Consider the following 20,716-nt stretch of genomic DNA (forward strand, 5'->3'; position numbering starts at 1 on the left):
TTCATCAAACCCCTCCCAAGATGTCTACCATGAGGAAATTGTCTTTGCAAATATTAAACCAGTTGTACTGGTAGTGCAGTATTTTACTTAAACTTGACAAATGTAAAAATAAGAAACAAAATAGTGCAGAGATGATACAAATGGCATAAAATGAACCAAGAAAATTATGATATATAGCAATAATGAAAGAAAATTGTGATAAAATATGACTTAAAGATTTTTATAACATTATTTCACAGTACTGTACATATAGCCTACTCAATTTACAACGAAATCATGTATGACCGGTCTGTCGGAACCAATCATGGTCATAAGTCGAGCACCAGCTGTATTGGTGAAGTAGAAAGTGTGCCCTAATAATGGTAGCAGTTGTTTTATGAGTCAGGATGACTTCCATTACACATAAGAGAAAATACAACTTGAAATGTCTTAAACAATAAGAAATTTTATTGATCCTATAAACAGGAAGTCCCAACAAAGTGTGGAGTGACTCCAGCAGTATTAATCTACCAGTTCAATGATATTATTAAGACCAGGATTTATTTTTTTCGTGTTTCTGCTCTACCTTGTTTAGTATACATACTGAACCTTCATAACTGCAACACAGCTGCAACATTACCAGATAGGATATCCAGATGCCAACATCCAGAGGAAGGGATAAGGAGATTTTTCCAAGCTTTCCCCTATATATCTCCTCTTTTGTCTCACTAGCAAAAGAAAGAAGGCGAAGGAAATATATTCACCTCCTAATCAACTACCAGTAAGGGAAATGAGATTATTATATTGACTTAGAGTAATACAGATTTACCCATGAGATAAAGTTAGAATTATTATTTTTTTAAATATAGACAGATGAACAAATTGGCATTCCAAAAGCAAAAAAGAGTTACTTAGCAAGCTACCAACAATGTGTGCTCCAGCACCAGTCTGTTAAGCTGATGGTTGCTATGAGCCTGTGATTCTGGTGTTGACAAACCTCTTGATTACTTTTAATAAGATGGAAATCTGAATGTTTATGCAAGCTGTTCCAATTTTTAAATATTGGCAATAAATTTAAATCATATTAAAATACTTTGAGGCCCAAATTATTCAGGTCTAATAAGACTAAATCTGCAATTCATACATATCTGGAAGGCTACCAATTTACAAGCTCTGATTTTTTAAAAAATTTAACTAAAAGTTCTTTCCTTAGAAAGAAAACCTCACTTTAACCTTGCCAGTAACTAAATTATACAAATTTCTATGAAAAATATTTTAATTAGTAAATTTTATTCAATTGTAGCAAACCTCAAATTACACAACTAATATAGATTGTTGAAGATAGCGTAGAAAAGAGATATATAAATCAGAAAGTGTTTATATAATTTTTCTTCTTGACAAAGAGTTCTAATTTGACTGATTAATAGTTAAAACAATCAAGTTGGTGTTAAACCTCTAATGATGAATGTACTATTTTCTCACATCCTTCCCAGTATCTTGTGATTTCTTATTCTTTGTTTTCATTAGAGGGTGAATTAATTCTTACAAATGAGAAAAACAAGGTGTTCAAAATATTTGAACAAATATTAGTCAACATCACCATATAAACAAAAAGGTGGGCGAGTGGGTAGGAAAGTCACCTAATTAGAGATTTTAATTTCATAGCTGTATCTGTAGAGTCACCTTCCCTCCTCTGAGTATGGTGAAAATTTTTTCTATATTTTGTTTCAAATATAACATGAATCAGGAAATGTTAACCTCCTGGGATATTAAGAGCAAATAGTAAGAAGATACTCTGTGTATTTTTCTTCTATGAAGATTGTCCAGTCTTCCAAGTTGATCATTAACTCACCAATTCTTGCTTAGCCATTGCTTCAGACATTTGGATTTGAGCCCTAAAAAAGACAAAACCCTTCAATTATCAACTTTTCCTAAAAAATGTATATATGTCTCATAACTGAAATATCAAGGAATTAAAATTAATTCTCTGTAATCATACTTTCTATTTTATGAATTATTTGATCCATTACAGTGAAGGAATGAAAACAAAGTATAAGAAAAGAAGATGAGAAAAATGTTACCCTAGGATGTAAATATCCATCCAGCTAATTAGCATAATATGGAGATGGTGTGGGAGCAGGAGAAGAGTTATGAGATCTTAAGTAATTATTATTCCATAGGCTACTTCCTCTATTTTACTATCTGAGAAAATAAAGAATATTAGGATCATTGTCATTTTATAGCTAAGACCCAAGCATCTTCTTCCTCTTGATTGTTGGTCAAACTCAGAAGGAAAACATATGTTAGTACCCATCCTACAGTCATACAGATATTCTTAGTGAAAATCTTCTAGGAAGATGTGGTTAGAATTTCTCACCCAGTCACTAAAGATGCTACAAGATTATAATGGTTTGGCTAGAGATCTCTTACCTTAGGCATAGACATTGGCTTATCCTTGCAAACAGTAGTGGAAAGTATCTTTCTTTCTTTATGCTATATTAGGGACAAAAAAAAATGTTAAGTCATTAGACATGCTATGCATTTCCCACCTTAGCTATACTTGTTTCCTTATTTAAATCATTCCTGACCTTCTCATCACTCATTTAAATTCTACCCAACTTTCAAGGTTTACTTCAAATTTCAGCTACTTGGTCAATCGATCTTCCTGCTTTAACCACTCTGAACCCATTGGTTTTCTCCTCACCATATTTTCTCATCAGGAACACCAGCTTTAGCATAAATAACATATGAGCAATTAAGTGCTTTATATATATTTCACTTGTTTTCCTACTGAAATTGTAAAATTTTTAAGAAAATTTTTACTTTTTAAAATTTTTTACTTATTGATTTCAGCAAGAAAGGAGAAAGAGACAGAAACATTGATCTGTTCTTGTATATGCCCTGACTGTGGATCAAACCAGCAACCTCTGTGCTTCATAATGATACTCTAACCAACCAAGCTATCCAGCCAGGTCAATTGTAAAATTTCTTGAAAAAAAAAAGAACCTTAAATTTTAGTTCTTTTATTTACCCAAAACAGAACAACAAATTTGAGGGAATATATTCATTAACTATTTGAGTGAATGAATTCTATCTTTTACTTCGTGAATGCTGGCTTTTAGTCAAGGTTTGCCTGTATGTGGTCTGTCTTTCATGGCCTACGTCCTATAGAAAATATGAGCAACATAAGCCTTATTCTATCTATAAGAAATAAAAAAGTAAAATAATATTTATAATAAAATTTTACATCTTCCAAAATCAGCATCTAGAAACTATCAATTGAAAAAGACAGTGTGTCCTCGACAGCAGAACTATTTATCATTTCCCAACAATTATATAACATAACTATATATTTTCAACAATAATAACAAATTTACACCCATAATAATGTATACATAGTAAGTAGGCCTTGCTATGATATCTCAGATTAGCATAGAGAGGACATATCTTGAAAAAGAACCCACAGATTTAGAGACACTATTCACCTTGAGCACAAGAGACATTAAAAAATTCACCAGTGACTATGTGATACAAGGAAGGAAAAAGATGACAGAAATGTAGGGTTTGGAGGTGGTGGACACTCTGGCTTTGTAATTAGCTAGTAAGAAGTAAAAAACAATAATTCAATGATTGGGCCCTAAAAACAGATGTGATTAGTAGACATGCTTAAATTATTTTCAGAAATGGTTAATTTATGACTTTACACTTGAGAATGGTCTAAATCGACTTTACACATGAGAATGATCTAAACCCACAAGTTCGATTGCTTCCATTTAGGTGAACGCATACAATTGAGAAATGAATCCAATGTTACTAGCTGCATGATTGAGATGCCACTCTGTAAAGCCGAAGGCACTCTTCCTGTAGTGAGTTATCAGCTTTAGAAACATGGAAATTCTGTTTTAAGGGTTAAATTTAGGAGTATAATAGACACACATTATCACATTTTATATTTTCAAAAAGTTGTGTAGAAGAATATATACTTTATATTAATATTCACACAGATTGCAATATTCTTCTAAAGAAATAATTGGGCATTGTGGATTATGTCTTTCACTAGTATTCCTTAAGGCTAGATTGGAAGTGATATTTAGGAAAGTGGCTAACTCACAAAAGAAGCTGGAGGCTCATGGCCATCTATTGGCAGATTAGGGGCATGAAGCTTCATCTGATTCATCTAAAAAGAAAGAAAAATATTTTAAAATAAACATCAATTTTCTATGTTCAATTTTCAAATAAGCAGTCCTTTCAGAACATGGGAGACCAGCACTAAGATGATACAGAAGACTGGATGGGAAATCGCAGTGGTCCAGCTGCTGCCCTCTGCTGTGTCCACAGCTATCAGAGGTTGGTAAGTGTCCATCAAAAACATTATTACCAATGTCATTATCGTTAATCAACTTCTGCTAAAATTTTTTAAACTTGCAGGACACAACCAGAGTGTTAGGGCTTATACATATTACATATATTTTCATAAAAATGTATGTATTACTGCCTTTACTGGGACATTTTTCAAGGAATAAGAAATCAAAAAAGAGAAAGAAAAAGAAAGAGAGATCTGACATCTGTTCTTCTGTTATCTTTTTTCGGTTTGCATTTTGTTCAAAAATGCCTCTGGATTTCTGCACGTTAGGGAAAGTCGTCTGCATTTAGCCAGAGGCAGAGGAGAACTTTCTGTATGTGTAGTTACAGAGTTCACAGTCCTTGTTGCATACTCACAAGTGCAGTGAATCTGTCAAACACTGATGAGTAGAATGGTAGCTAGATGGCCAGGACAAGAGAAAGAATCACGAAATGGAGTCCACAGCAAGCACAGTATAAGCTATGCTCACCTCTGGGGGTTGAATAGCCTTCACTGTCTGAGGTTTCCTCTTCTGTCTGCGTGGTCGGCTGCCAGTATTGGAGAGTGGCCTGTAGGTCAAAGAATATTATACAAATTGACTTAGCAGTTTGTTCAGCATGAGGGAGAAATTCAATAGAAAGTTGCTAATTTCCTTTCACTGTTGTATCATCCTGGGTCCCTTGGATGTCCTTCAGACTTCCATGTCCTATAACTAATAATCACTACCACCAATTTTTTTGAGTCTCTTGCAGAGCCCTGGTTCCAAATAACAATGGGGTTGAATCTAATTTTTATCTAAATTTTGCCATTTAATTAATGACTTATTTTATTCCTTCAATATTTATTAGTAGCCCATTATGGGTAAATAGCCAGTCTTTAAGAATGCAAGAAAATGTTGTAGTGTCAAGAGCATGTTCAAAGACTGACTGATCCTGGTGTGTATCAAGACTGTATCACTTACTTTGTATGATTTTGAACATATTTATTAACCTTTCTGAGCTTCTCTTTGCACAACAGTAAAAATGTAATATGCATGACCTTGCAGGATTGTTGTAAAATTAATAGATAACATCTTTTCATCTATAGAATAAAAATAATAGTTGTTACCTCATGGCATTCTTGTGAAGATTAAATGAGATAATGCACGTAAAAGGATTTAGCATAGTCCTAAGATAATAATAGATGTATTCTTAAAATGAGTGCAAAATACTTAATAATGAGAGAATTAATCTCATTATTAATTCTGTATACATTAATTAACAGAAAAAAATGACATGTCTTGCTGTGGAATATTTCTCAGTAAAAGAGAAACCCAGCTTCTGGTCCAAGCAAAATGTAACTGCATTTATTTCTAGATATTTGAAGTAAACCAAAATTAAATTTGAGAATTTGGGTCAAATCTTTGAATTTAAAGTAAATTAAAAGCCAAAAATTCCCCAGATAAAAGGCTACTTCTGTTCTTTCTTCTGCTTTCTTCTGGTGCTGTGGTGCCAGATTACTATAGTAACCACCACAAATATGACGGCCACAGGGAACAGCACCCCAACCACAATGGAGAAATCTGCAACAAAGAGAACCCAGGCTCAGTGAGGGTGGGAGAAATTCACACAGACACATCACATTAGTCTTTATTCTTCATTTAGTACAAATGTCAGCTACCCTTTCCCCAGAGAACATGTATTCTCTAGAAAATTGCTCACAGCTAGTAAAATGAATATTAATTTGATCATGATTAGTAAAATATGATTTAGGTAGGAGAAATAAAAAAGAAACTTATATAAAACATTTCACAGGAGATATGGAAAGCAAATACTACTGAGAATTATTAGAAGGAATAATGTTTATAATAACTGAAAAATGAATGGCTGTGAGATTAGCACATATATTAAGTAAGGGGATGACAGAAAAGAGTAAAATATTTTTAAAATTCAACTCTGAAATGAGACAGGGGAAAAGAAATTGAAGCCTTGAAATTATATTTCCATTAGTAGCAAATAACAAGCTGAGAGGTAAGACAATTGATAAAGACATGACTCAGTGTTCTACTGATTTTTACTCTATACTGGAAAAATTATACATTGAAAAAGAATTATGTGATCCTGTGAATTTGGGAAGAGTTTGAACAAATTTTCTTGATCTATATGGTGTTTTTTTTCTTTTATCTACTTATCTAAGTAATAAATGTAACTTAATTTTTTTTCAAATTTCAAATATTCACTTTTCTTATAATAATCAGAAATCACAGGTCCCAGGAGGTACAAATTTGAAGAGTAAACAGCTGTCACTCTCTTATTACAGAGAGCAACAAGTCAATAAGATTATATTTTATATAAATGCAAGGAAAGTTCACAAGTGTGAATACACATACATGCAGACAGTAGTAGCAGAATTCTAGGTAAGACAATTTTAGTTCAATGTCTGATACTTTCCATCCTCTATAAAAATGAAAATAATTACAGAAATATAGAAAGTAAAAAAATTTATGTGAACAGAAACAGACTAAATTATAGTTCCAAACATCAGAAGTATATGCTATTTTATTCTTCTTAAGAAGTCAACAGAGATTGTGAACTTGGGACAGATGATTCATTCAGGCCCGTCCTTACTCCTTATGTATGTATATAGAACAAGAGGGCCTCAAGACAAAGCCCTTCTAGAGAACTCTCTAAAAGTAATGGGGGATGCAAGTGTTTGACAGGCAGCATAGAAGTTAACAGCAGATATCCAAACAAGATCAGAGAGAGAAAGAAGAATCAAAGAGAGACTGAGTGCAAAGGAAAAGCAACTTTCTCAGGAAATAAATGAACTAAAGACCTCTCTTCTCATGGCAAAGGACCCTTCACCATAGTGACTAGAAGTGGGATCTACTCTGGCTGCTTCCCATCCTGATGGCCTGCAGGGACATGTGTCTATTTCTTCCCAGATAGAGTTCACAGCCAGATCTCCCATCAAGAGAGGTTATTGCCGGTACAACAAGTACACACACATGCAAAGAAAACCCATATAAACTAATTCAAGTCAACCTAATCCCATATTCAACAAAATATCACATACCCTGGAGCAAAACAACACAATTGAATACAAGAGACAAGGTGGAAAAACAGAACAGTCAAACTCAAAAGAAATAGAGATAATTCATATTTCAGAATTAAACCTACAAAAATAATCTGTCATATTTTTGGAGAGTTTTATGAGGATGTTACATCTACACACTAAGTCAAGGCTGGTATGAAAATGAAACATAAAACAAGAAAATTTAGGGAATTAAAATAAGATAACAAATATAAGTTTTGAGAAAATCTTTTGTATGTAGAGCAAATGCAAAGGGTGGAAAATAGGATTAAAAATTGTTTAAAGAGACTTTGAAGATTGATATTGTAGACAGTTATTTACAGAACAAGAATTCCCAAAGGAGAGAAAAGAAAAAAAATGAAATATTTTGTTATATGAAAGGAAAGCTTGGAAAAGAAGAGCAATTTCTCAGGTTAGACATGTAATGTTACCTACGGAAGACCACGGTGGAGTCATCACAATCAGGAGGGGCCCAGCCCTCTTCACACTGACACTGGAGCTCGTGGTCACACACCTGGGGGTGAGGGGCAATGATCTTGTCAGTTTCCACATTAGACTGACCACAGACCCAAGGGCTTATGCAGTTCCTATTAAATTCATTCTGAGAACATTCTATTCTGTGTCTTTCTGCCATCTACATAACGTACGAATCAATAGCAGGAATTTCATATCTACCAGGTTCTTAGAAGAACTTTTTCATTGAGACACATCACTGAGGGTTAGACAAACATAGTCATGTTAACCATTTCATGCTGCAACATTTGCTTACATTATCAAAATGGACTTAAACACTATGTAAGATTCAGCAAGCTTGAGGAAACATTTTAAAAACCTACAGCATGTCCTTTGCACTTAGATGAGCAATTGGTTGATTTGTAGGCTCTCTCGATATCCACACATTCTGCATTAATGCAAACCTGAAAATGAGGTGAAAATCATGAAGTTGACATAAATGTCCAATGACATCAGTTCTGCAAATTGTTGTCTGCATTGAATTTGGTCTTATATTATTAGCCACTATTGCCATTATTAAAGTTACTCTCTTTATTAGAGAAATCACAGCACTCTTCTGAAAATAGGAAAATAGGATTTAGGTAATTTTTATAATAAAATGTTTAGAAAATCCTCTTTAAAGTCACTTTGTACCTCAAGGGTCATTCCCTTAATCCACCTCTTCAGTCCAAATCTTAAGCACAAAGCTGAACATTACACATGATACAAAGTACCCATTACAGCCAAAAATATTGTGGAAAATGCTAATGTCATATCTTCTGCAATACTAAAAAATTATTATTTATGTAAAAATAAATAGTATTGTTAATCTATTATTATCAGAGTGACTATCACTCATTAAACACCTACCAATTTGGGAGTAATAAAATTTATCTAGGTTTAAGAACCTAGTGCAAAGCACATAAAAGTCCTTATTAAATAATACTAAAGGAATAAATGCAAGCAGGCATACACACATGACATAAACATTGCCTTGAAAATTGCTCCTAAAAAACACAAGGAGGCCTTGAAAAAACAAAACAAAACAAAAAACAAAAAAATTTGAATAAAAACTACAATTTTAACTTACCTTCTTATCCCCACACTTAGTTCCATTGGCCACCATGCTTATTTCTTGACTGTTGTCTTCAGGATCAAATGTTTTACATGTCAAAAAAGTTACTATATTTCCCTTCCAGCGCAAATTATCTGATCCACCTCGACAGAACAACTTCCCACACATGGCATCACTGAGGAAAAGTCAAAATTCACTGCAGTTGAAATACAAAGACTTAAACTGAAGTTTTATACAAATATCAATAGCTCCTTGACTATCAATATTTAACTAATGGTATTTCTCCCTATAGCAGAGACTACTGGTTCTCCTTAATACCAATTTCCCTCTTATTCTTCAATAATAGAACCATTGAATATGCAAAGGCACATTGTTGCTGTAACAACAGCAACAAAAACACATTTCTCTGATACCCATGCAATTACTTTTGGCCAATGGCCTAAGATTTGGCAGTGGGAAGGAAATAGAGTCTTAAGTACTAACTCTTGAAGGTAGCCTTACATTTTTGTTTTGTTTTCCATTTTTGCTTATAGGACAGTGATGGGACTGGTTCTGGAGAAGCTAAACAGACCAAGAGAAACACTTGAAAATGGAGGTCATATACATGATGGAACTAGAAAATACAAGGGGAATGAATTTCTAACATAATGGAAGGCACCTAGGAAGTCAGTTTCAGCTAACATTCCTTACTTATTTTCACAATTTGCAGCAGAATAATTTTCTCAGCTGCGGCTATGTCAATATCCCCCATGCCATCATGTGGGGTTACTGAAAAAACTATCTCCCTACAAAAAGAAAGGAAACTACCCAACACTCAATAAAACTAGTTATTTACTTTTAAGGAGACTAAAGACAGTGCTAATATGCTAATAACATTAGAGTGAATTGCTTTATGCAGAATTCAGAAGAGGGCTGTGTAAAACTACTTTGAGAACAGATAAGAATCAGTCTTCTGATGTCTTTAGGGTGGTTAGAAAATATGATTGACAGGCAGAGAAAGCAGTAGTAGGGTTCAGCTGGTTAACACCAGTTTGGCAGAACCAATACCTAATTTTATGTTGAGTTTGGTGAACCGATTGTTAAAAAGGCATGTGTGATCAGGGTACTCTCTAAGGTGAGTGCCTCGGTAGCTGCCCAATGTGGAAATCACAAATTTATATTCCTTACTGTTTTTCAATGTTCATTTGTGCAACAGCATATTCTAAGCGAATTTAGTAATGCTCATTTCATCCATAGGTAAAAAAAAAATTGCAAGTGAGGATGCAAATCAAGAAGAATTTGAAGAGAGACCTGAAGATGGCAGCAGAGTAGGCAGATGCACAGACTCCCAGCTCTCACCACCAAACTGGAATACAAATCAATTTAGGAACAATCAACCTGAAAAACCAAGTCTGGACTACAAGAACAGCTCTCAAAAACCAAGGAGCAAAGAAGAAGCCACAACAAACCTGGTAGAAAGTGCCTGAATCTCCCGTACTTGCAGGAACAAAGTGGGGGGTGAAGCTGAGAGCCCAGAGGGACTCTCACTTTAGGGAAAAGAGCAGAAAATACTGCTCACAGTCACTTGCCTGGTGACCAGGGAGTGAGGTGTGTTGAAAGGACCAGCTTCTCTTCCAAGAGGAAAGGGGAGAGAGAGGGACAGACTGTGAGGGGCAGAGGAATGCAGGGGACGACCTAAAAAGCTGACTCATCCAGTGATGGAGGCAGCCATAGCTGGGGAGGGACTGATCCTTCCACAAAACAAAAGATTAAATTGCTTCTGGATCACAGATCTCCACACATCTCTCCAGTTCCAATCAGCGCTACAAGACAGCTGAAAACAAGAAGTGGGGAGGAGGGGCAGTAAGTCAGGTCTCCATGGAGATCTGAGATACAACTCCCCCTACTGAAGCTGAGAAAACATCCTGCCCTCAGAGAGATTTACTGGTAGAAGAGGCCTTCAGAGTCTCAAGTTACACCCACAGCATTCCTGGATACAGTTTCAAGGAAGCCCCCTGCTGAGATCAGTAAACAAGACTATCACCTGTTAAAAAAAATAAACAAGTCAAGACTTCAAAGTGGCCCAAATCCAAATGTGGATTACAAAAAATAGCTGATACCAACCCAAGAAGATCTAGAAATAACACAATTGAAAACTGAAGGCAGACAACACCAAGCCTAGAATCAACCAGCTCTACAAACAAAACACCCAAACACACAGACATAATGAGAAGACAAAGAAGTGCAATCCAAATGAAACCACAAGAGAAACGATCAGGAGATGAACTGAGTGATATGAAAATAACCAAACTTCCTGATGCGAAGTTCAAAATAATGATTGTAAGGATGCTTAAGGATCTTAGAACAACAATGGATGGTCATTATGAACACCTAAATAAAAAAATAGCAAGCATAAAAAAATACTGAAATATTAAAAAAGACTCAGTGGGAGTTGACAAATACAATATAAGAAATGAAGACCACAATGGAAGGAATTAAAAACAGGATGGATAGAGCTGAGGATCGAATTAGTGAGTTGGAGGACAACTTGAATGAAGGTAAGAAAGCAGAGAAAAAAAAAGAAAAGAGACTCAAAAAGTCTGAGGAAACTCTTAGAGAGCTCTGTGACAACATGAAGAGAAATAACATCTGCATCATAGGGGTTCCTGAAGAAGAAGAAAAAGAACAAGGGATAAAGACTTTGTTCAATCATATCATACCCGAAAACTTCCCTAAATTAATGCAGGATAAACTCTCACATGTTCAAGAAGTACAGAGAACTCCATTAAAGAGAAACCCAAAGAAACCTACATCAAGACACATCATAATTAAAATACCAAAGCTAAGTGATAAAGAGAAAATATTAAAAGCTGCTAGAGGAAAAAAGACTATCACCTACAAAGGAGCCCCCAAAAAGATGATATCAGACTTCTCAACAGAAACGCTTGAGGCCAGAAGGATATGGCAAGAAATATTCAAAGTAATGCAGAACAAGAACCAACAACCAAACAACCAACATTACTTTATCCAGCAAGGCTATCATTTAAAATTAAAAAAAAAGAAATAAAAAGCTTCCCAGACAAAAAAAAAAAAAAAACCCTCAAGGAATTCATTACAACCAAGCCAATGCAGCAGGAAATGTTAAGGGGCCTGTTGTAAACAGATCAAAGTGTGAAAAGAGTATAGCAAAAAAGGAATACAGCTTTAAAGAATAAAATGGCAATAAAAACTACATATAAATAATAACTTTAAATGTAAATGGATTAAATGATCCAATCAAAAGACATAGGGTAGCTGCTGTACATATGCTGTCTACAAGAGAAACACACCTTAAAACAAAAGACGCACATAGATTGAAGGTAAAAAGATGGGGAAAAAAAAACATTTCATTCAAAGAAAAATGAAAAAAAAAGCTGGGTTAGCAATACTTATATCAGACAAAATGGACTTTAAAACAAAGGATACAGTAAGAGGTAAAGAAGACCACTACATAATGATAAAGGGAGTAATCCAACAGGAAGATATAACTATTATACATATCTATGCACCTAATATATGAGCACTTAAATATATAAAGCAGACTTTGATGGATATAAAGGGTGAGATCAACAGCAATACTATAATAGTAGGGGATTTCAATACCCCACTAACATCACTAGATAGATCCTCAAGAAAGAAAATTAACAAAGAAACAGCAGACTTAAAGGACACACTAGATCAACTCAATTTAATAGATATCTTCAGAACTTTTCATGCTAAAGCAACACAATATACATTCTTTTCAAGAACCCATGATACATTCTCTAGGGTAGACCACATGTTAGGGTAAAACAGTAGTCTCAACAAATTTAAGAAGATTGAAATCATATCAAACACTTTCTCTGATCACAATGGCATGAAACTAGAAATCAACCACAACAGAAAAGCTCAAAAATTCTCAAACATATGGAAACTAAATAGCAGGTTGTAAAATAACGAATGGATCAAGAATAAGATCAAAGAAGAAATAAAAGAATTCCTACAAATGAATGATAATGAGCAAACAACAATTCAAAATTTATGGGACACAGCAAAAGCAGTACTGAGAGGAAAGTTCAAAGCACTTTCTTGAAGATACACTTCAAGAAGCTAGAAAAAGCTCAAACAAACAACTTAACCCTGCATCTAAAAGAACTAGAAAAAGAACAGCAAGTAAAGCCCAAATTTAGTAGAAGGAAGGAAATAATAAAGATCAGAGCAGAAATAAATGACATAGAGGCTAAAGAAACAATACAGAGGATCAATGAAGCTAGGATCTGGTTCTTTGAAAAGGTAAACAAGATTGATGAACCTTTAACCAGATTCACCAAGAAAAAAAGAGAGGACTCTAATAATTAAATTAGAAATGAGAGTGGAGAAATGACAACTGATACAACAGATATACAAAATATTGTAAGAAAATACTAGGAAGAATTGAATGCCAAAAAAGTAGGCAACCTAGATGAAATAGACAAATTCCTTGAAACATACAATCTTCCAAAAATCAAACTGGAAGATCAGAAAACCTAAACAGAGCAATTACACCAAATGAGATCAAAACAGTTATCAAAAAACTCCCAACAAAGAAAAGTCCAGGCCCTGATGGCTTCACAAGTGAATTCTACCATATATTCAAAGAAGAACTAACTCCTATCCTTCTCAAGCTATTTTTAAAAAGTCAAGAGGAAGGAAGGCTTTCCAGCTCCTTTTATGAGGCGAGCATAATCCTGATTCCAAAACCAGGCAAAGACAACACAAAAAAGGAAAATTATAAGCCAATATACCTGATGAATTTAGATGCTAAAATCCTCAACAAAATATTAGCAAACTGAATCCAACAATATACGGAAAAAATCATACACCATGATCAAGTGGGATTTGTTTTGGGGAGGCACGGCTGGTACAATATTCACAAATCAATCAATGTGATTCATCACATGAAGAATAGGAAGGAGAAAAACCACATGATAATTTCAATAGATGCAGAAAAAGTATTTGATAAAATCCAGCACCCATTCATGATCAAAACTCTCAGCAAAGTGGGAATACAGGGAACATATCTCAACATGATAAAATCCATCTATGACAAACCCACAGCCAACATCATACTCAATGGGCAAAAATTAAAAGCAATCCCCTTAAGATCAGGAACAAGGCAGAGGTGCCCCCTTTCACCACTCTTATTCAACATAGTCCTGGAAGTCCTAGCCACAGCAATCAGACAAGAAGAAGAAATAAAAGGCATTCAAGTTGGAAAAGAAGAAGTAAAACTATCAATATTTGCAGATGATATGATATTATATATAGAAAACCCTAAAGTCTCAGTCAGAAAAACTATTCGGACCTGATAAATGAATTCAGCAAAGTGGCAGGATATAAAATTAATACTCAGAAATCAGAGGCATTTTTATATGCCAACAATGAACAGTCAGAAAGAGAAATTAAGGAAACAATCCCCTTCACTATTACAACCAAAAAAATAAAGTACCTAGGAGTAAATTTAACCAAGGAGACTAAAGACTTGTATTTGGAAAATTATAAAACATTGATAAAATAAATCAAGGAAAAGGCAAACAAGTGGAAGCATATACCATGCTCATAGTGAGGAAGAATAAACACCATTAAAATGTCTATATTACCCAACGCAATCTATAAATTCAATACCAATTAAAATACCAATGATATAATTAAAAATATAGATCACATATTTCAAAAATGTATATGGAACCAAAAAGAACACGAATAGGCTCAGCAACCTTTAAATAGAAGAATAAAGTGGGAGGTATCATACTTCCTGATATCAAGTTATACTACAAGACCATTATACTCAAAACAGCCTGGTACTGGCATAAGAACAGGCATATAGATCAGTGGAACAGAACAGAGAACCCAGAAATAAACCCACAGCTCTATGGACAACTGATATTTCACAAAGGAGGTAAGGAAATACAGTGGAGTAAAGACAGCCTCTTTTTAAATGGTGTTGGGAAAATTGGACAGCTACCTGCAAAAAAATGAAACTTAACCACCAACTTACACCATTCAGAAAAATAAACTCAAAATGGATAAAAGACTTAAATATAAGCCATCAAACCATAAGCATCTTAGAAGAAAATATAGGCAGTAAGCTCTCCGACATCTCTCAGAGCAATATATTTGCTGATTTATCTCCACGGGGAAGTGAAATAAAAGACAGAATAATTAAATGGAACTATATCAAACTAAAAAGATTTTGCACAGCTAAAGACAATAAGAACAGAATAAAAAGACAAACTACACAATGGGAGAACATATTTGAGAATACATCTGATAAGGGGTTAATAACCAAAATTTATAAAGAACTTGTAAATTTCAACACCAGGAAGACAAACAATTCAATCAAAAAATGGGAAAAAGAAATGAAAGAGGACTTCTGCAAAGAGGACATACAAATGGCCAATAGGCATATCAAAAAATGCTCAACATGGCCCTGGCCGGTTGGCTCAGTGGTAGAGCATCGGCCTGGCGTGCAGGAGTCCCGGGTTTGATTCCCCGCCAGGGCACACAGGAGAAGCGCCCATCAGCTTCTCCACCCCTCCCCCTCTCCTCCCTCTCTGTTTCTCTCTTCCCTTCCCGCAGCCGAGGCTCCAGTGGAGCAAAGATGGCCTGGGCGCTGGGGATGGCTCCTTGGCCTCTGCCCTAGGCGCTAGAGTGGCTCTGGTCAAAACAGAGCGATGCCCCGGAGGGGCAGAGCGTCGCCCCCTAGTGGGCGTGCCGGGTGGATCCCTGTCGGGCGCATGCGGGAGTCTGTCTGACTGTCTCTCCCCGTTTCCGGCTTCAGAAAAATAGAAAAAAAAATGCTCAACATCACTAATCATTAGAAAAATGCAAATTAAAACCACAAAGAGATATCACCTCACACCAGTCAGAATGCTGCTCATCAACAAAACAACACAGAATAAGTGCTGGCGAGGATGTGGAGAAAAGGGAACTCTCCTGCACTGCTGATGGGAATGCAGACTGGTGCAGCCTCTGTGGAAAATGGTATGGAGATTCCTCAAAAAATTGAAAATAGAACTGCCTTTTGACCCAGCTATCCCACTTTTAGGAATATACCCCAAGAACACCATAGAACTGCTCCAAAAGGAGAAATGCACCCCCATGTTTGTGTCAGCATTGTTCACAATAGTGAAGATCTGGAAACAGCCCAAGTGTCCATCAGAGGATGAGTGGATTAAAAAGCTTTGGTACATATATACTATGGAATACTACTCAGCCATCAGAAATGATGACATCGGATCATTTACAATAACATGAATGTACCTTGATAACATTATACGGATTGAAATAAGTAAATCAGAAAAAACTAAGAACTATATGAATCCATACATAGATGGGTCATAAAAATGAGACTCAGAGACATGGACAAATATGTGATGGCAACAGGGGGGTGTGGGGGGCGATGGGGCGAGGAAGGAGAGAGAGGGGGTGGAAAGAGGGGAGGGGCACAAAGAAAATCAGATAGGAGGTGACGGAAGACAATTTGACTTCGGGTGAAGAGTAAGCAGCAAAATCAAATGTCAAATAATCTGGAGATGTTTTCTCTCAACACATGTACCCTGATTTATCAATGTCACTGCATTTAATTTAATAATAAATAAATAAATAAATAAATAAATAAATAAATAAAAAGAATTTGGAAATATTCTAAATAACAGTTTTGTTGTTTTTTGTCAGGTATTATTTAATATTTTTCCATTAATGTTTTAAAACTTTTATAACATAATTTAGTTTTGTATACCTCTTTTATTGTTCTTAAGTATTAAATACAAAAAGTAATAAACTACCTTTCAGCATATCTATTTTTTTATACTTAAAACAAACTTTAGTAAGACTGCCCACAGTGGTGGAAGCCATGAAGGATGTGACAATGGCCTGAGCACAGGTGCAAGGCTGCCCGCAGTGGTGGGCCAGCACCCAAGCCTGAATGCCTGAGGCAGTGGCAACAGTTTTGGTAGGCCGGGCGGGCAGACAGACCACACATCAGAACACAGTGGTCACACCCATTGGACTCCTGTGGCCACGCCCTTCTGAGGGCTAAAAAGGAAGAAAAAAATAGTCTAGATAGAATGACACCTGAGGCTAAGGGGCAAGCTACATCTAATACCGTACCTAATCTCTGATTACAGTACTGAGCCCAACAAGTAGCCAGCAATAAGAGGTGGTATAAAGTAAATGTCAGAGGAACTTGAACTTTTAAATGAACTTCCCTCAGGCCAAGAGTAGATAAAAAGCTAGCCTAGAAGTGCAGCTTATATATACAATGGTACCTGGGCCCAGCAGAGGCAGCCACAAGATCTACATTGCCTGTAGCTCCAAAAGGATTGATAAGGGCCAATCATAGGCATTAAACCCCACTAATCAGTACCAGGACCTGGCCAGGGAGGTCCACAGTGGGCATATCCAGAGGCCAGATACAGAGAGCATCAGTTCAGGAGCTAACAACCCTTGTTAGAGTAGTATCTTAAAGAAGAGCTCCTCGCATCTGACCCAGCTAAGACAGAAAATGCCAACACAAATAGCAAAAAGAACAGTGACAGCCAACATGTAACCCACAGCAAATTACAAAAAACTGTTGATGCTAACCCAAGAAGATCTAGAAACACCACAACTGGAAATTGGAGGCAGAAAATACCAACCCTAGAATCAGCTAGCTACACAAACAACAAACCCAACTATAAACAGACAAAATGGGAAGACAGAGAAATGCAATCCAAATGAATCAACAAGAAAAATCCCCCCAAAAAGAACAAAATGAGATGGAAATAACCAAATTACCAGATGCAGAGTTTAAAATAATGATTGTTATGATGCTCAAAGATTTTAGAGCAACAATGGAAGGATACAATGAGCACTTAAATAAAGAGATAGCAAGCATCAAAAAGAACACAGAAATCATAAAAAAGAATTGTCAGAAATGACAAACACAATATCAGAAATGAAAACTACACTAGAAGGAATTAAAAGTAGGCTAAATGAAGGAGAGGTTTGAATCCATGATTTAGAGGACATAATAAACAAAAGCATGAAAGCAGAGCAGCAAAAAGAAAAGAGGCTCAAAAAGTCTGAGGAAACTCTAAAAGAGCTCTGTGAAAACATGAAGAGAAACAACATTCATATAATAGGGGATCCTGAAGGAGAAGAGAAAGAACAAGAGATAGAGAACCTGATTGAATAAATCATAGCTGAAAAATTGTTGCAGAAAAAAGTCACACAAGTTCAAGAGAGTCCCATTAAAGAGAAACCCAAAGAGGCCTACACCAAGACACATTATATATAATTGAAATACCAAAATTAAGGGATAAAGAAAGAATATTAAGAGTTGCAATAGAAAAGCAGTCAATTACCCACAGAGGAGCCCCCATAAGGATGACATCCGACTTCTTAACAGAAACAATAGAGGCCAGAAGGGAATGGCAAGAAATATTCAAAGTAATGCAAAACAAGAGCCTACAACCAAGACTTCTTTAACCAGCAAGGCTATCATTTAAAATTGAAGGAGAAATAAAAAGCTTCCCAGACCAAAAAAAAAAAAAAAAAAAACCTCAAGGAACTCATTACAACCAAAGAAATGCTGTAAGAAATGTTAAGGGGCATGTTGTAAATAGAACAAAAGGGGGAAAATCCAGAAAAAGAAGAATGTAGATTTAAAGAATAAAATGTCAATAAACTACATATCAATAATAACCTTAAATGTAAATTGATCAAATGCTCCATGATCATTTGGGTAGCTGCATGAATAAGAAAACAGGACCCATACATATACTTTCTACAAGAGACCCACCTCAAAAAAAAGAGACACACAGAATGGAAGTAAAGGGATGGAAAAATATATTTCATACAGGTAGAAATGAAATAAAAGCTGGAGTAGCAATACTTATACCTGACAAAATAGACTTTAAAACAAAGGCTATAGTCAGGGATAAAGAAGGTCACTACATAATGATAAAGGTAGCAATCCAACAGGAAGGTATAACTCATATAAATATCTATGCACCTAATATAGGAGCACCTAAATTTATAAAGTAGATTTTGATGAACATAAGGGTGAGATCAACAACAATACTATAATAGTAGATAATTTTAATAACCCACTACATCAATGGATAGATCCTCAAAACAGAAAATTAACAAAGAAACAGCAGACTTAAAGGACACACTAGATCAACTGGATTTAATAGATATCTTAGGAACACTTCACCCTAAACCAGCAGAATATACATTTTTATCAAGTGTTCATGGTACATTCTCTAAGATAGAACACACCCTAGGACACAAAATGATTCTCAATAATTTTAAGAAGACTGAAATTATATCGAGTATTTTCTCATATAACAATGGCATGAAACTAGAAATCAACTACAATAAAAAAACTAAAAAACAATCAAACACTTGAAGACTAAACAGCATGTTATTAAATAATAAATAGGTTAAAAATCAGATCAAAGAAGAAATAAAAAATTTCCTGGAAAAAAATTAAAATGAACACAAAACAACTCAAAATTTATGGGACACAGTAAAAGCAGTCCTGAGAGAGAAGTTCATAGCATTACAGGCATATCTTAAGAAGCAAGAAAAAGCTCAAATAAACAACCTAATTTACTCTTAAAAGAACTAGAAAAAGAACAACAAATGAAGCCCGGAGGAATTAGAATGAAGGAAACAATAAAGATCAGAGCAGAAATAAATGACATAGAGACTATAAAAACAAAAATAAAATAAAGAAGATAAAAAATACAGAAGAGCTGGTTCTTTGAAAAGGTAAACAAGACTGATGAACCTTTAACCAGATTCACCAAGAAAAAAAAGAAAGGTCTCAAATAAATAAAATTAGAAATCAGAGTGGAGAAGTAACAACTGACACAACAGAAAAACAAAGGATTGTAAGAAAATACTATGAAGATAGGTATGCCAAAAAATTAGACAACCTAAGCAAAATGGACAAATTCCTCAAAACATAATCTTTCAAAAATCAATCTGGAAGAATCAGAAAACCGAAATAGACCAATTATACATCAAATGAGATTGAAACAGTTATCAAAAATCTCCCAAAAAACAAAAGTCCTGGGCCAGACAGCTTCATAGGCGAATTTTACCAAATATTAAAAAAAAAAAAAATTACTCCTATTTCAAATAATTCAAGAGGAGGGAAGACTTCCAAGCTCCTTTCATGAGGCAAGCTTAATCATCATTCCAAAATCAGGCAAAGGCACTACAAGAAAGAAAACTATAGGCCAATATCTATTATGAATTTATATGCTAAAATTCTCATCAAAATATTAGCAAACTGGATCCAGCAATACATGAAAAATCATACATCATGATCAAGTGGGATTTATTCTGGGGAGGCAAGACTGGTATAATATTTGCAAATCAATCAATGTGATTTATCACATAAACAAAAGGAAGGAGAAAACCACATGATAATTTCAATAGATGTAGAAAAAGCATTTGATAACATCCAGCACCCATTTATGATCAAAAGTCTCAGCAAAGTGGGAATACACAGAACATACCTCAACATGATGAAGGCCATCTATAACAAACCCACAGCCAACATCATACTCAATGGGCAAAAATTAAAACCAATTCTTTTAAGATCAGGAACAAGGCAGGGGAGCCCCTTCACCACTCTTACTCAACATAGTTCTGGAAGTTCTAGAAACAGGAATCATACAAGAAGAAGAAATAAAAGGCATCCAAATTGGAAAAGAAGAAGT

The 20,716-nt window shown here is 35.1% G+C and overlaps 1 protein-coding gene across 3 annotated transcripts in view; it reads right to left on the minus strand.

Moving 5' to 3' along the window:
- Positions 1-1,252: 1,252 nt before the first annotated feature.
- Positions 1,253-20,716, minus strand: part of ADAM28 (ADAM metallopeptidase domain 28) — a 77,675-nt gene continuing 58,211 nt past the window's right edge. For 2 of the 3 annotated variants that reach the window (XM_066267301.1, XM_066267293.1), the window contains 8 exons: positions 8,976-9,135; positions 8,230-8,310; positions 7,829-7,907; positions 5,774-5,882; positions 4,812-4,890; positions 4,091-4,156; positions 2,410-2,472; positions 1,253-1,874 (listed from right to left, as the gene is read on the minus strand). In XM_066267301.1, coding sequence (XP_066123398.1) covers positions 1,854-1,874; positions 2,410-2,472; positions 4,091-4,156; positions 4,812-4,890; positions 5,774-5,882; positions 7,829-7,907; positions 8,230-8,310; positions 8,976-9,135 — 658 coding nt within the window. In that variant the 3' untranslated portion in view covers positions 1,253-1,853. Of the gene's footprint in view, positions 1,875-2,409; positions 2,473-4,090; positions 4,157-4,811; positions 4,891-5,773; positions 5,883-7,824; positions 7,908-8,229; positions 8,311-8,975; positions 9,136-20,716 lie in introns of all 3 variants that reach the window. The other variant, XM_066267311.1, reaches the window with a different exon arrangement.

Source organism: Saccopteryx bilineata, chromosome 1 (assembly GCF_036850765.1).
Source record: "Saccopteryx bilineata isolate mSacBil1 chromosome 1, mSacBil1_pri_phased_curated, whole genome shotgun sequence".
Classification (NCBI taxonomy): Eukaryota; Metazoa; Chordata; class Mammalia; order Chiroptera; family Emballonuridae; genus Saccopteryx; species Saccopteryx bilineata.